Genomic DNA, 17,769 nt, shown 5'->3' with positions numbered 1-17,769 from the left:
CCACATTAATGAGACACATTAAAATGGTTGGGATCTTTTGTCCCTAACAAATATTCAGACAAAAATCTTGTCTTCTTTATCATAATTCTATAAAATTTTATGATATTTTAAATAGATGAAACATCGTGTGAGAAAAAAAGTTAAGGTAAAAAGTGTAAAAAGTAATTTGGATTTTTGATTATCTTTAATTCCAAACCACGTTATTTGAATAAATTGTGCAAACTTCATTCAACCAATCATATTTTTTCATTTTATTCATTTTTTTGTAATTATGTGAGGTTGATTAATCATTTTTATTGTAGAGGGTGTTAATCATGGATATTATCATCTTTATTTTATTAATTTTAGATAAATATATGAAACAGTTTCATTAAAATTTCATAAATATTATATAAAATAATTTTATAACCATATATGAAACAACCTAATTAAAAAAATATTATACGAAACAATTTTTTCATAAGATCAAATAATGAAATCAACGAATGAGAATGGTTTATACAAAATAAAGATGTTTCCATTGATTGCTACTCTCTTTCTATATATATTGATAATATTATATTCGCACACAACTAATTCTTGACAAGTCAAATTAAAACAAAGCAAACGCGTATTCGATTGATTCCTTAGCTAACAACTTTTTCAATATGCCCTTTCTACACTTCTAAGCTTCCAAGCATTGTCTATGAGCTCCAAATTCTCCGATCGTATATCCATTTTCCCGATTTCATCTCCAAAATCTCCATCTGGGTTTCCAAATTCTTCCTCAAATCTCACCAATTTCATCTGGGTTTTCCATCAATCCACCAAAAAATGGGTATATGCATCAGCAAAACCAAAGATTCTTCAAAACCCGATACAGTTCTTCACTCAAATCAAAGATCCGACGACCCCAACATACTCTACACCAAATCACCACCTCCGGCAACCCAAACTCCGGCGAGAAAACCACCGCCACCACCGAGCCCCAAAAGGGTTTTCAAATCGAACACGATTCTCGGCAAATCATTCGAAGATGTCAAAGAACACTACACAATTGGAAGAGAATTAGGCAGAGGTCAATTTGGGGTTACTTATCTCTGTACACAGATTTCAACAAATCAAAAATACGCCTGCAAATCGATATCGAAAAAGAAATTGATTACGAAAGGAGATAAAGAGGATATGAGAAGAGAGATTCAGATTATGCAGCATTTAAGTGGACAAGCAAATATAGTTGAATTTAAAGGTGCTTATGAAGATAAACTTTCTGTTCATCTGGTTATGGAGGTTTGTGAAGGTGGAGAGCTTTTCGATCGGATAATTGAAAAGGGTCATTACAGTGAACGAGCTGCCGCTTCGATTTGTAGATCGATTGTGAATGTGGTTCATGTGTGTCATTTTATGGGTGTTATGCATCGCGATTTGAAGCCGGAGAACTTTTTGCTTTCGGATAAGAGTGAGGATGCTCTTTTGAAGGCTACCGATTTCGGGTTATCGGTTTTCATTCAAGAAGGTATGTTTTGATCCGATGCTTAACGCCAAATTTTACTCCAAATCCATTCAGATTGGAGGGAAATTGATCAAAATAGCCGTTCTTTCCAACCAAATTCACTTTTTAGCTATTTTTTCAGTCGAATTTCAATTTTAGCTGGAGTTTACGTGGGGGAATTTGGGATTGCTTATAAAAACAACTTATTGATATGGTTTTTGAGTGTTCGGATAAACAACTTATACCTGTGCCAAACTGGTAAAATGAAGTTTTTGAAGAAGTTAAACCTTCTTACTTATAATAAGTTAATAAGTGCTTTTGTAAAAAAACATGAGTTGTTTCAAATAAGCAATCCCAAACACCCCTATAAATGCCTTATGCATTTGTGTAAAGCCTATTTTCAGATTTAAAAAAAATCTTTATGTAAATTTGTGAACGGATCCCATTTGTGTAAAGAATTTTTTTCAACCTAAAAATAGGCTAATTCGATGCCAAAAGCGGCTAAAAAGTGAATTTGGTTGAAAAGATGGACTATTTTGGTCAATTTCCTTTTATTTAATAGAAATTTTATTTAATTTATCTCTTTACTGTCTTACATCACCAAAATGATGACGTGGCTTTATATGATTGGTTTAAGATTTGGTGTAAGAGAACAATGTTACACCAATTTGGTGTCTACGAAGGAATGTTTTCGGTATCTCTTGGAGATACAAAAATCACGTGTACCAAATTCTCACATTTTATTTCTGTCTACCAATTATATGAATACGCATTATAAGAGGGAGAATGCGAGCTTGAGTAAAATAAATCTAAAATAAATATAAAAATATGATGTGTCTTATTTTCATTGGTTGGACAGAGATGAGACGTATGATTTTGGGACAACCAGATTTTTTAGGTGCATCGATTTCCTATCCCACCAATCATGGGAATACACATCATCATTTTATTTAATATATCTTTTTATTCTCTCTCCTCATAAAAAATGATGATGTGGCTTTACATGATTGGACAGGGGGAATTGGGGAGAAGAGAATTTTGTCTCCACTAGTCTCATTTCTGAGAACATCATATCCGATAGAAGTTCATCTGATAGGAGATATTGGAGACGTAAGACTAGGTTAGTAGACTAGATGGAAGGAAGGAAGCTCGGGAGGTAGAGGGTAGAGGTTAGGGTTAGTGAGTTAGCTTATTTTTGAACTTATTGAAAAAGCCGCATTCGGTAAGCCATTCAGGTAGCATATATTACGCTAGTTTTTTTTAAACACTATTTGCCTATTTCAAGTAACAATATAATAGGGTTTTTTCGACCTTTTTCCAATTATGCCCTTCCTGTTAAGTTTTCAACATGTTTATTTAGGTCATTTAGGGCTTGTTTGTTGGCAACTTAATGAGCTTAACGAGACTCACGACTTATTCGGTCTGCTGTACATGATTGTTTGGTAGTGGCTTAATGATATAGAAAATGACTTATTCACTAAACTTCGAGAGTGGATATTTATGTAGAAAACCAGGTTTTTTCTAAACCTCCCCTCCCAATTAAAAAACATGCTCCTTTCATCTATAAAAAGAACTCTTGCAAACAAAAGCTTCCTCAATCTATGCAGACAAATTAATCCACACGGTCAGCTTTATCCATATATGACTTAATGGAAAACCAACCAAACAACCCGTTATACTCTATCATCTACCTTGTTAAGTAGTTTTTTTTACCAAACAAGGCTAGTTTATCGGCTAACAGTTAGTTTTTTCAGCCAACAACTAGCTTTTCAGCTATTTTCTCAACGTGTTCAAGTTCTTTTTGGTATGCTTATCATTACGATTACGCTAATCTTGTGGCGATTATGAAACAAACTATTACAGGAAAATCATATCATGATATTGTCGGAAGTGCGTATTACGTAGCCCCAGAAGTGTTAAAGCGTAAATATGGGAAGGAAATCGATATATGGAGTGCGGGAGTGATGCTATATATCTTACTAAGCGGTGTACCTCCATTTTGGGCCGGTAATTTAACCATCCACTACAATACAATTTCTAACACAATTTCTAAAGTGTGACATCGGCTTTAAACTTTGTGGGTCCCACTCTTTTTTTTTTACCGAATTGCAGAGACGGAGAAAGGAATATTCGACGAGATTTTGAAAGGATATGTTGATTTTAAAAGCGATCCTTGGCCATCTATTTCGAGTAGCGCCAAGGACCTTGTGCAAAAGATGCTAACGCTTGACCCGAAGAAGCGGATAACTTCTGCTCAAGTTCTTGGTATGTCTCAATCTCGTATTTGGCCTGAAATTTTCGTCGTCATGATCTTTTTACTTATGGCAAACTGTCTGATAAACTAATCATGTTTGGTAAAAACTAGTTGATAAGCTAGATGAAAAATGTAAAGTGACATTAAAGGACACGTTGAAAAATTACTTGGTTCTGCCATTACATAATATAATTAAAACAAATCACTAATCCATTTTATCATATTAATGATAATAATATTATAATAGTAACAAAAATATAAAATAATTAATATATATATATATATATATATAGGATCAGGTTCAGAGGAAAACCGCAAAAAATAAAAAACCGAGAAACACCTTGATAACCATTCATCTGGACGATATGTACATGTGCATACAAGTAATTTGTAAGCAATGCAGACGTACATAAAAACCAAGAAGTAACTTCAGTTACTTGTATGTATATTTGCATACCGTCCAAATGAATGATTACCAGGGTGTTCCTCAGTTTTTCATTTTTTGGGGGTTTTCCTGAACTTCCCCTCTCTCTCTCTCTCTCTCTCTCTCTCTCTCTATATATATATATAGGGAAGGGCTCAAACGAGAATACCCCTATTTTACGAAAATGTGAGAACACTTCTAGGCCTCCAAGTTAATTAACACATAATAAAAATTAGAATAAATGAAAATAAATTAGTGTTCATCCATAACTTTTTGTTATCCTAGATTTATCCTTATCTCTTAAATTCTGTTATTATCATCGGAGACTTTTTATGTCGACCGTTCGTCGTTGATAATAATGTGATATACTGTGATAATGATCTGATTTTGCCTTGATAATAATGTGATAAATTGAAAACTTTTTATGATGTGATTTTGATGTGATAATCATCTAATAATTATGTGATTTTTGTTGTGATAGTGATGTGATAATGTTGTGAAAATTGGCGATGATCACATCTGCTCTGTCTGTTCATTATGTGATTTTACTGTGATAAAATGTGATAACTATTTGATACTGGTTATCATATCATCTGTATTTGATTTTAGAGATAAACATGTCACCAAAATTACAAATAAATACAAAATCACATGATTATTCTTAATTAAATTACTTTGTTTTCTTTTAATTTTAATTATTTGGAGGCCCATAAATGTTCTCGCATTCTCGTAAACAAAGGTGTTCTCATTTGAAACTCGACCTATATATATATATATATATATATATATAATAATTAGGGATATAATTGGAAAGAAGTTGGAAAAAACCCTGTCTTGGAACACTATTTCAAGTAGCGTAAACTAGATTATGACTACCCAAACGGGGATTTTTCAGTTTTTCAATAAGCTCAAAAAAATTAGTTAGCTTATGGTTGTCAAATATGACCTAATTGTAATCGTTTAAATATATATATATATATATATATATATATATATATATATATATACTTAACGGGTACAGAGCATCCGTGGATTCGAGAAGACGGAGAAGCATCCGACAAACCGATCAATAGCGCAGTCCTTTCTAGGATGAAGCAATTCCGAGCTATGAACAAACTCAAGAAACTCGCTCTTAAGGTTCGTTTTATAACACGACTATCCGCATATTTCACCGTATACATTAAGCCGTTTAACAATACAAAACAATTTAGCATATTTAGCCATTTATATACAAATACGCACAAAAAATTTCAGGTCATTGCCGAAAATCTATCAGCGGAGGAAATCCAAGGGTTAAAATCCATGTTTTTGAACATAGACACTGACAAAAGCGGCACGATCACATACGAAGAACTTAAAACTGGGTTGGCTCGACTCGGGTCAAAACTCACCGAGGCCGAAGTTAGGCAACTCATGGAAGCGGTAAGATATAATTTTAAGATTTTTACGTTTTATGAGTATATAATATTTGTACTAGAGTTGATCATTTGCGGGCCGGTGTTGGGTCGGCCCTACCCTATTTTTCTTGTGCTAATGGGCTGATATAGCAAACTCAAGCCCTTTTTTATGGGCATTAAAACTTGCCCATACTCGCACTATAAATTGGTTGGGCTTGTCCTGCCGAATTTTTTTTGCATCATCCATCCCCGCCATTAATTTTAACAACTCGGTGCGGGCCCCGGGGCCGCCTATTTCTTCGAGAATGGTAGTCCAAATCCATTTTTCTAGCGGGCCGGACAGGACGGATCTAAGGGGCCATCTTGCCCTTGAACAGCTCTAATGAGGATTGAACCCTTGATCTTTTGGGAGGCTGGGCTCTACCGGTAACCTGAATGCTGTTGGGCCAATGACCGGGAGGTGTGATTTAAACGTATATTGAGCATTTTCGATCATCAAAATGAACTTGCAAACGTTGTATCTATTTTGCAGGCTGATGTAGACGGAAATGGGACGATTGACTATATTGAGTTCATCACGGCAACTATGCATCGACACAAATTAGAGCGTGAAGAAGATTTGTACAAAGCGTTTCAGCATTTTGATGCAGATGGAAGCGGGTATGAATATAAACTTGTTTTTAATCAAATTAATCTCATAAATGAGATTCTCGACTTATAAACCAAACCAAACGAGCCCAATATAGAGGGTAAAATATACGCAGACCTGATCTCTATCTTCAATGGAATTGGTCTTAGAAATGAGATTCTCAACTTATAAACCAAACTAAGCGGGCTGTTGTTTGGTTGGTTTTCCATTAAGTCCCGATATGCATAAAGCTGTCTATGTGGATTAATCTGTCTGTGTAAATTGGGAAAGTTTTTGTCTAGGACAGTTTATTCAAGATCATAGGAGCGTACTTTTTTAATTGAGAGGGACATGTTTGGAAAAAACTTTGCTTTTTGCATAAAGCTCCCCTTAGAATCTTACTAAATAAGTCACTTTTTATATCGTTAAGCCACTACCAAACAGTCATCTATAACAAACTGAATAAGTTGTGACTTCTATTAAGCTCATTAAGTTGCTTACAAACAAACCCCAAGTAAAACCCAATATATCCCACTTGTAGGTGGGGTCCGGTATATCCCACCTTAATAAAGTAGGGGCAAGATATATGTAGACTTGACCTCTGACTCAATGGAATTAATCTCAGAAATGAGATCCTCAACTTATAAATCTAACTAGTCCAAGGAGGTAAAGATGTATGCAGATCTGACATCTACCTCAAAGAGTAAAACAACTGTTTCCATGAAAACTTCTCGTTATTGAAAAGTTCATGTATGCAAACGTGACATCTACCTCAACTTGTGTGTTCTAAATTCAGGTTTATTACTAGAGATGAACTAGAATCAGCCATGAAAAAATACGGAATGGGTGACGAAGCCACGATTAAAGAGATCATATCTGAAGTGGATACCGATAACGTAAGTGGTTCATCTGCTTCTTCCAATCGTTTTCTTCTTCAATCTGTAAAAAATGGAAATACCTTTTGCAGGACGGGAAGATAAATTACGAAGAGTTCTGCACGATGATGAGAAGTGGAACCCAGGCAGGAAAGCTATTTTAACGACACAAAAATACATTCGAGAAGAAACCAAAAAGTCCCTAACCGAAGATGTAACAAAATCTTGAACGAGATGCGATAGCGTTCCGTTTGATCATCATTAAGCTTCGTTTGTTAGGTCTGAGATGAGATTGCTAATATTTCTTGTGTAAAGTGTAGACAACATATGTACAATGTTACTTGAATCATGAGATCCCAATTTTTTTTTATTTATTATATATTTGCAGTTTTTGGGTTTATTTTTTGATCCAAAATGTGTAATTGTGAGGTCCATGTGGCTCTTGGAATCTGAATGTTTGTCTTTTTGTTCTGGTCATCTAAGTGATGGACAAACCGGCCCCAGACCAGTTATGTTTTTGGCCGACCCAATGAGTTAAAAAGGAAGGCTTTTTTTTTACCATTATGACCGTTTTTTGTCTTTTGGGCCTTCTAAACAATATAAATTAGTGTCATGGAATATGGTGTAAAATACCAACTTACAAAATGCAAAAAAAACGTTCATAATTCTTGGTTTCTCGCTATATTTTACGATTTCGGCTCGTATTCATTTCTCGCTTCCACTTCACAATTTTCATCTCTCTGTCTTCCAAAATAGCCGTGAACAACATAATGCATCAAACAAACAAGTTGCTCAAGTTTTCGTTTGTAATGTAATTTTAATTATAATAAAACGTATTTTTAAAACCCAGTTACAAATTTTATAATGTATTTAGAAAATCTATCCTTGAAAAAAATTAAAAAAAATATAGAGACCGGTTGCCCATAATCAATTATGGATCAAGTTAAATGGGCTCGAGTTTGATGACCGAAACGAGAACCAGGACGGGTTATGAACCTCACTATTCTGACCCGAGACCGGTTTCTTCCAGGATCAAGAATATTACGTAAATGTTTAGCTACCGAATCATAGAAAGAGGGCAGGACTTGAGTTAACCAAAAAGATAGCAACGTAAATCAATACTAAGCATTTTTATTTCATCATAATCAACCAAACGCGTAAACACCATCCAGTTACACATACGTAGAAACCACACTAAACATGAAAACTGAAATCAACCGGAGAACACACCGACACAACGTTATATAATAATCGCAACCGTTTCAAAAACCATGAATCTTGATCTGATCCTTCTTCACGATTGCAGCTCGGGTCAAGAACGCAGATACGTTCTTACGCTGATCGCCTTGTAACTGGATCACTTTGCCGAGTTCTTTATCCTGAACAACTGTGCCATTGCAGCAGAATTCTTTCTTCAGATCTTTGAGGATTTTCTCGTAACTGAGCTCTTTTTTCAGACCCTGAACCGTCGTCAAGCTTTTCCGACCATTTCTTTGTTGTATACGGATATGAACATACTCTTTAACACCAGCACCACCACCGGAATCTTGATCGACGTCGGAAAATGGATCGAAAGCAGATGGGATCTGAACTTCTATATCAACCATGAACTTTGTTTGAATGAAAGATAAGTTGCTGTTCAGAAAGAAACACCCATCGTTAGATATGAATCAAGATCGAATCAAACCATCTCCCAGATGAATTCCGTCACAAAATCAAATTAAACACAAATTGATGGGAAAAAAGAGGGATCTATATCGAGATCCCGAGGATTTCTTGTTCCTTTTTGCTTACTGAAAATCGACCAACATATTCATGTTTGAAGAAACCGATAGCACAATCGATCACCAGGTTGAATTCTATCAAGAAATCGAATTAAACATAGATTTTTCCCCACTAGTTGATATCAACATGATCCAGATCAAGAACATAACTGAAGGATCAATGATTTAATGATAACAAAAGACTGATTCTTCTTTAACTTCCTAAAGAACCATAAGGAAACGAAACCCCAACCCTAATTCCTGATCTGTTGATTTATCAACGGAAGCTGACGATAATCCTTTTTTAGGGTTTAGTCTGCTTATTGTTTGGATACTTTAGGAAGTTAGAGAAGAATCGATAGTCTGTCGTCATAAATTCATTGTTTCTGAAGAGCATTCGCTATCACCTCGATCTCGATCATCGTCAACAAATATCGAAATCAAACGATTGAAGAGAACACTTCTGATCGGAAAAAGAGGGATTTATATCGAGATCCTGAGTATTTTTTGTTCCTTTTTGCTTATTGAAAATAGATCAACGTATTTTGTTCTAAAAATCACTAGAACAAACGATCACCAGGATGAATTCTACACAAATAGTCGGAATCGGTGAAACACTAACCCTAGAATAATTGAAATCGAAGATGAAATCGAGACAATAATCAAAATTCCTTCAAAAACAATAAATTCATGATAACAATCGACCGATTCTCCTTTTACCTCCTAAAATTTTCAAAAGAAATCAAGGATCGACACAATCATAAGCAAACGAAACGCTGATAACAGATTATAATCAGCTTCCATGAACAAATCAACAGATCAGGTGGTCAAATAAACAATCATAACCGATCAAATCAATAATTCAATCGAACAAATCAACAACCGATCGATGAGTATTTCTCTTGGATCATAACAAAATTCAACAAATAAAGAACTCAACAATTAATCCGCAAGCAAAAATACATAAGAAAAGCTTACCTAAAATCGCCAAACTCCTTCAACCCCAAGAAAGAAGACAGATCGAATCGAAGTATAGATGACGAGAAAATAAGACGAGGGTAAGGGGGGTTTATATAATGAAAGCACCGGGTTACTTCAATGGCGGTGGGTGTATCGGTATTCGGGTCGGGTTACATGGTGCTTTCTGGACTTTACCCTTCAGGTTAAGGAAAGAAAATCTTTTTAAATTTTAATTGATATTTACTATTTAGATATACTTTAAAGAGGAAACTATAATTTTTGTCCTTATAGTTTAATCAAATTACAAATTTAGTCCCCATAGTTTGTTAAAAATCACACTTTTCGTTCTTGCAATTTCAAAATCACAAAATAGCCATCATGGTTTTTGAAAATCGTATAGATTTGGTCCCTCCTTCTAATGGATGTTAAAAATTTCCATTAAATAAGGGGTGTTTTTGTCATTTTTGTCTATTATCCAATCTGAATCGATTACTGATGTTGGTCATTGAGGTTTTTGATCAGGTAAAATACAAAAAAATTGATAAAAGAACAAAAATGTCCTTATTTAACGAAACTTTTTAACAATCGTTAATGAAAAGGACCAAATTCAAACTTTTTTACAAATTACGATGATCATCTTATAATTACAAAGATGCAAGGATGAAAAACGTCAAGAATTTTTTAACAATCATGATGACCAAAATTACGATTTACTCTATTTACTATTTAGATATACTTTGATGAGTAAAATACAGTTTTAGACCTTAAAGTTTAGTGAAATTTCTAAAAGTAGTACCTGACTTTTAATAAATTTAGAATTCATCCTTATAGTTTGCATTTTACTTTGAAAATAATCGCTGACACTAACCTCATTAAAAATACGTTTGTTAAATAAAAAGTATTTTGTGCTTTTTATATATTTTTATAATTTCCTTTTAAGTAATTATATTTATACTATATTATAAAAGGAAAATTGCACTAAAATGGAACTAACTTTCACCAAATTCTTATTTTAGGGAACCAACTTTCAAAATTGTTATTTTAAAGAACCAACTTGCACCTAATTCTTATTTTGGGGAACCAACTTTTAAAATCGTCATTTTGGGAAACAACTTGCACCTGATTCCTATTTTGGGGAACCAATTTCCAAAATAATATCTGAATTAAAAAAAACGAGATTTGAAATAAAAAAATAGATTTTATTGCATTAATTTTTGGAAAAAAATGAATTTTAGTTATTTTTTTATAATTATTTTGCAAGTTGGTTCCCCAAAATAGGAATCAGGTGTAAGTTGATTCCCCAAAATTACGATTTTGAAAGTTAGTTCCCCAAAATAGGAATCAGATGCAAGTTGSTTCCCCAAAATGACGATTTTGAAAGTTGGTTCCCCAAAATAGGAATTAGGTGAAAGTTGATTTCATTTTGGTGCAATTTTCCCTATTATAAAGCATTTGACAAAAACTATTAAAAACCCATTTTTTATGCATGAAGTATTGTTTATTGATGCATATTACTTAAAATTCAGGATTACAAGTGAATTGTGCATAAATACAATTTATTAAACCTCCATTTTTAAATTCGTGTGACTAACCGCAAATAAACATGATCATATACAAGATAAACATCACATTTTAAATATAAAAATATTTAAAATATAATTAGGATAATCATTGAGTTCTAATAGAATACTTAATTATTATCTTTATAAAAAATTATATTATTAAACCAAATATAAATTGATTCGTTATTATACCTAAATTAAATTATAATAAAAAAATTGAATCAAATAAATTACACAAAAAACGAAAACTTTTAAATAGTTAATTAGATACTAATATCGGTATTTCTTTTTCAAAATTTTAATTACAATATCTTTAAATTTATATTTTATTCAAAAATAAAAACATTATCACTTTCTTAAAATCATATAAAATTATATTATATCAATAAACAAAGAATAAAATGATGCAATAAAATCGAGATATATATCGCTACATTGTATGAATACCCTTCTAGTTTTATATTATTCGTTTGTTATTCAAATTTTGTGGTTATTGCATGTTTGGCTTAAATTGACGAATTATGTTAAAATCAATATAGTTCAAGGACCAAAAATGTAAATTACTCTGTTATTACTTTTTATTTATTTTGAAATAATTTTTAATAAATAATGGAATATTGAAAAATGAGGCGTAAATATGACGCAAAGGAGCAGCACCCCCACAACTCATCTTAAATTCGGGAACATTGGTGATGGTTTTAACTTTCAAGTCAAAGTCTTCATGATTTGTGGACCCCAAAATCTCTGCTTTATATATTATGTTTTTAATTAAATATTCAGTTAGAATTCATTAATTATTTTAGTTGTATTTTAAATTTTTTATATTTAAAATAAAATATTTATCTTATATTTGATTATGTTTATTTGGAGTTAGTTACATAAGTTCAAATATTAATAAGTTGCATTTACACACAGTTTATTTATAATCTTGAATTTTAAGTAATACGTATTAATGAACAGTAATTCATACATAAAAAATAGTTTCCAAGAGTTTTTGTCAAATATTTTATGATATAACTAGATGAATACTTGCTAAATATAGCGATATACGTCTCAATTTTAATGTTTTATTTTATTATTTGTCTCTATCGATGTTATATTATGGTTTTATGTGTTTTTTAAGAAAGCGAATCATAAAAATTTGGAAAAAAAATATATCAATGTTAGTATCAAATTAATTATTTAAAAGTTCTCATTTTTTATATAATTTCTTTAATTTAATTTTTTTATTGTAATTTAATTATTCTTATTATATTATAATTTAAATTTAATAACGAAATAATTTATTTTTGGTTTAATAATATAATATTTTATAAAAATAATAATTAAGTATTTTATTATAACTTAATTACTATCCTAATTATATTTTAGATTTTTTATATTTAAAATGATATGTTTATCCTGTATTTCCTTATGTTTATCCGCAATTAGTTACACGAATTCAAACACGGAGTTTTAATAAGTTGTACTTATGCATAATTTACTTGAACTCTTGAAATTTAAGTAATATGGATCAATAGGCAATATTCCATATATAAAAGATGACTTTTAAGAGTTTTTGTCAAATTTGTCAAATGCTTTATAATATAGTATAGACTACAAGGGTACTCGCGCAATGCAGGCATGCAGCGAGATAAATCTCGATTTTAATATTTAGTTTTTATTTGTTATCTCTATCGATATAATACGATTTTATGTGATTTCAAAAAATCAATAATGTTTTTATTGTTGAATTAAATATAATATAAAGATGGCATAAAATTTTGAAAAAATTAAATCGATATTATTATCAAATTTACTATTTGATACTTCTCGTTTATTTGGTATAAGTTCTTTAATTCAATTTATATTTAACAACAAAGTAATTTATTTTTGGTTTAATAATATAATTTTTTATAAAGATAATAATTAAACATTTTGTTATAACTCAATAATTATCTTAATTATATTTTTTATTTTATATATTTAAAATGGATGTTTATCCTGTATTTGATTATTTTTATCCGCAGTTAGTTACACGAATTCAAATATGAAGCTTTAATAAGTTGTATTTGCACAAAATCCGTGTAATCTTAAATTTTAAGTAATGTACATCAATAAACAGTCCTTCATGCATAAAAAATAGTTTTTAATTTTTTTTGTCAAATACTTTATAATATAGTATATATATATATATATATATATATATATATATTAAATTAAGTCAAAGGTTATGGTTGATTAAGACAAAGACCCACCATTTGGATGGTGTAGCCATCATTATAAAATGGCATCCAAGACAAATCCCCATATTCCTTATCCATTCACAATATTATTTCTCTTTTTTTTTATTCCATTTTCCATTTATTCTTTAATTCCAAATCGAGATTACTGTTACGTTGATCACCAGCCTGTAACACTTTCTCATCGAATGTTTTCTACATACGTTTTCGTCTTTTTGAAAAGATTCGTTAAACAATCAGATCAATCAAGCACATGTAGCTTGAATTGCCTTACATGTCGTTATCACACGGGCTGGTGACTATTAGCATGTATTCCTATTGATGTGTGTCCTCATTACTGATGAACAAATCTGTTTGGAAACATAACTGTTTTATTGTGAAATTAGACGTGCTATCAACGTTGGCTTATACTGTCTGTTTCTTGTTGTTGTTGTTGTTGTTGTTTGGATGGGTGTTTATTACCCCAAAGTGTCCTCGACTGCATGCACGCATGCATCACAACCAAATATAATAGACAACGTTTAGGTTAAGACTACAAGGGTATTCACGCAATGCATCGAGATACATATCGATTTCGGTGTTTTATTTTATTTCGTTACCTGTCGATGTTATAATACGGTTTTATGTGGTTTTGAGAAAAATGATAATGTTTTTATTTTTTGAATAAAAATATAGATTTGAACATATCATAAAACTTTGGGAAAAAAATATAAATATTGGTATCAAATTAACTATTTAAAAGTTCTTGTTTTGTTGTGTAATTTATTTAGTTCAATTTTTTTATTATAAATTAATTTAGGTTTAATGACGAAGTAATTTATTTTTGATTTAATAATATATTTTTTATAAAAATAATAAATTAAGTATTATGTTAAAACACGATTATTATCCTAATTATATTTTATATTTTTTATATTTAAAATGAAATATTTATCTTGGATTTGATTATGTTTATCTGCAGTTAGTTACATGAATTCAAGCATAAAAGCTTTAATAAGTTGTACATGTGCATTATTTTCTTGTAATCTTGAATTTAAAGTAATATACATTAATAAACAGTATTTCATGTATAAAAAATAATTTATAACTATTAATCAAATAGAAATACAATTTATGTACATTAAATCAGATCACGGCAAAAACCATACATCAATGACCGTAGAATAAAAGATGAAACCATTTTTTAAAAACACAAAGAAATCATTTTTTATATTATTTTTTTATATATACTATATTATAAAACATTTGACAGAAATTCTTAAAAACCATTTTTTATACATGAAGTACTGTTTATTGATGCATATTACTTAAAATTCAAGATTACATGTAATTTTGCGTAAGTACAATTTATTAAAACTCCATTTTTAAATTTATATAACTAACTGCAGATAAACATAATCAAATACATGATAAATATTCATTTTAAATATAAAAATTATAGAATATAATTAAGATAATCATTGAGTTCTAACATAATGTTTAATTAATATCTTTATAAAAAATTATATTGTTAAACCAAAAAATAAATTACTTTGTTATTAAATCTAAATTGAATTAAAGAAGTTACACCAAAAAATGAAAACTATTAGATAGTTAATTCGATACCAATATCGATTTATTTTTTTTCAAAATTTTATACTATCTTCAAATTTATATTTCATTTAAAAATAAAAACATTATCGCTTTCTCAAACCCACATAAAATCGTACTATATCGATAGAGACAAAAAAATAAAAACTAAACATTAAAATCAATAATTATCTCGCTACATTGCATGAGTACCCTTCTAGTTTTCATAAATACATATCTTGTTTGACCCTCCCCAGATAAATCAGCCCAGACCCTACAAAAAAAAATTAGCCTACCGTTCGTTAATTATGTCCCTAAGAAACAACAAATATAAAACGACAAAGACTGTTTTTGTCTTCATTACTGAAAAACGCCAATATTTTATTTCTGTTACCATAAAATCGTACTTGCAGACTCTGTATTATAAACAAGGAAATTAATAACAACATACCGATATACTGATATTTTAAAGATGCAATGAAATTAATATACGTGCATTATGACAAAATATCATCTTGTTTATTATAATCAACAATCAGAAAAAAAACGAATATTATAACCATGTGAAGTTAGCTCAATTGACAATAAGCTTAGGCTTTTGAAGATCTTCTTTAGAGGTTACTGGGTCGAGTTTACAACGTTACTGGAGATTTTCCTGACTGTATTTCAAAACCCTTGAGATTAGTCGAGGTATGTATAAGTTGGTCTGAACACCCATGATTAAGAAAAAAATACTATTAATATTAATAAAACTAAAAGGGTACTCGCACAATGCAACGGGATATATCTCGATTTTAATTGTTTCATTTTATCTTTTTTGTCTCGGTCGATGTTATAAAAAATTGAAAAAAAAATATTGATATTAGTACTAAAATGACTTTAAAATTTTCTCCTTTTTTTGTATTTCTTTAATTCAATTTTTTTTTTGGTTTCATAATATAATTTTTTTTTATAAAGATTATAATCAAGTATTTTGTTAGAACTCAATGATTATCTTAATTATATTTAAATATTTTATATTTAAAATGAGATGTTTATCCTCTATTTGATTATGTTTATCTGTAGTTAGTTACACGAATTCAAACATTAAGTTTTAATAAGTTGTACTTACGCAAAATTTACTTGTAATCTTGATTTTTAAGTAATATGCATCAATAAACAATATTTCAAGCATAACAAATGATTTTTAAGAGTTTTTGTCAAATGATTTATCTATACTATCCTATTAAACAAATTTAACAAAAGTCTTAAAGTTTTAAAATACTAAATGACCAAGATACCCTTTATACTATCCTTACTCACTTTTTCACATTTTCACCCCCTCCTCCCTCACATACACTCACTCTCTCACAACCGATTTTTATAAAATTATAGGGGTTTTCTATCCCCCCCTATTTCTATTTCCCTACTTTTTCTATACCCCCACCTATATGATACAATAAAATACAATATAACTTAATTTATTATATTTATTTGCTTCTTTATTTTTATTTTATATCCTTATGATATTCATATAATTACAGTTCCATATTAGTTAATATACAATTATGTATGTTAATGTGATAAGAGTATACAACAAAAAATGAAAAAAAATAATGTATATAAAACAAATTAAATAAATAACTGTAAGTGTATAAAATGTAAGTATCTATACTATATTATAAAGCATTTTACAAAAACTCTTAAAAACAATATTTTATGCATGAAGTACTGTATATTGATGCATATTACTTAAAATTTCATATTACAAGTAATTGTTCATAAGTACAACTTATTAAAGCTTTATTTTTTAATTCGTGTAACTAACTGCAGATAAACATAATCAAATACAGGATAAACATCTCATTTTAAATATAAAAAACTAAAATATAATTAGGATAATCATTGAATTTTAACAGAATACTTATTTATTATTCTTATAAAAATCATATTGTTAAATAAAAATAAATTACTTTATTATTAAATCTAAATTAAATTATAATAAAAAATTAAATTAAAGAAATTACATAAAAAAATGAGAAATTTTAAACAGCTAATTTAATATTAATATCGGTACATTTTTTTCAAATTTATATTTCGTTCAAAATAAAAATATTATCGTTTTCTAAAACCACGTAAAACCGTATTGTATCGATAAAGAAAATTTTCATACCCCGCTAAAGCGGAAACGTGAGGTATGGCAGGTAGAGTCTCATAGCAATAGTGTATAAACAACACAACCATACAATTTAAAACATAAATACATCATAACCAAAGTTTACAATCCCAAATACAAGTTTGCAAAATAAACACAAAAGAAATTTTGAAAACGATGATTGTGACACGGCTTCTATTAAGTGTCACCATGAATCTTTCTTACCCTGAAAAAGCACGTCAAAACAAGTGTCAACTACAAGAGTTGGTGAGTTCACATGTTTTATATACACAAAATGATTTCAAATGCAACAAACTCAGTTATAAATTTATGAGCAATATCTTAAAAAAAAAACGTCATACACATGATATAAATTTGTTGAGCCACTACTAAACCTAAATAACTTTCAACGCCCTACAAACTACCTCAAAGGTGGTAGCGAACCACATGTGTAGAGCATACTTACGAACTACCTCAGCGGTGGGACTAAACCCCACATGTGTAGAACTC

General features: G+C 30.1%; 2 protein-coding genes across 2 annotated transcripts; one reads left to right on the top strand and one right to left on the bottom strand.

Moving 5' to 3' along the window:
- Positions 1-593: 593 nt before the first annotated feature.
- Positions 594-7,524, top strand: LOC112514267 (calcium-dependent protein kinase 9-like). Its single transcript, XM_025120606.1, has 8 exons — positions 594-1,495; positions 3,335-3,478; positions 3,584-3,736; positions 5,171-5,286; positions 5,404-5,571; positions 6,079-6,206; positions 6,971-7,070; positions 7,142-7,524. The coding sequence occupies exons 1-8, from the start codon at positions 814-816 to the stop codon at positions 7,211-7,213; spliced, it is 1,563 nt and encodes a 520-aa protein (XP_024976374.1). The 5' UTR covers positions 594-813; the 3' UTR covers positions 7,214-7,524.
- A 628-nt stretch (positions 7,525-8,152) lies between these two features.
- On the bottom strand, positions 8,153-9,887 carry LOC112514268 (protein translation factor SUI1 homolog 2). Its single transcript, XM_025120607.1, has 2 exons — positions 9,791-9,887; positions 8,153-8,684 (listed from the first exon to the last, which is right to left on the bottom strand). The coding sequence occupies exon 2, from the start codon at positions 8,654-8,656 to the stop codon at positions 8,312-8,314; it is 345 nt and encodes a 114-aa protein (XP_024976375.1). The 5' UTR covers positions 8,657-8,684; positions 9,791-9,887; the 3' UTR covers positions 8,153-8,311.
- Positions 9,888-17,769: the final 7,882 nt, after the last annotated feature.

This window comes from Cynara cardunculus (genome assembly GCF_001531365.2).
Source record: "Cynara cardunculus var. scolymus isolate 2C chromosome LG 6, CcrdV1, whole genome shotgun sequence".
NCBI lineage: Eukaryota > Viridiplantae > Streptophyta > Magnoliopsida > Asterales > Asteraceae > Cynara > Cynara cardunculus.
Note: the sequence above shows the minus strand (reverse complement) of the source record. Positions and strands in the feature narration are given on the sequence as shown.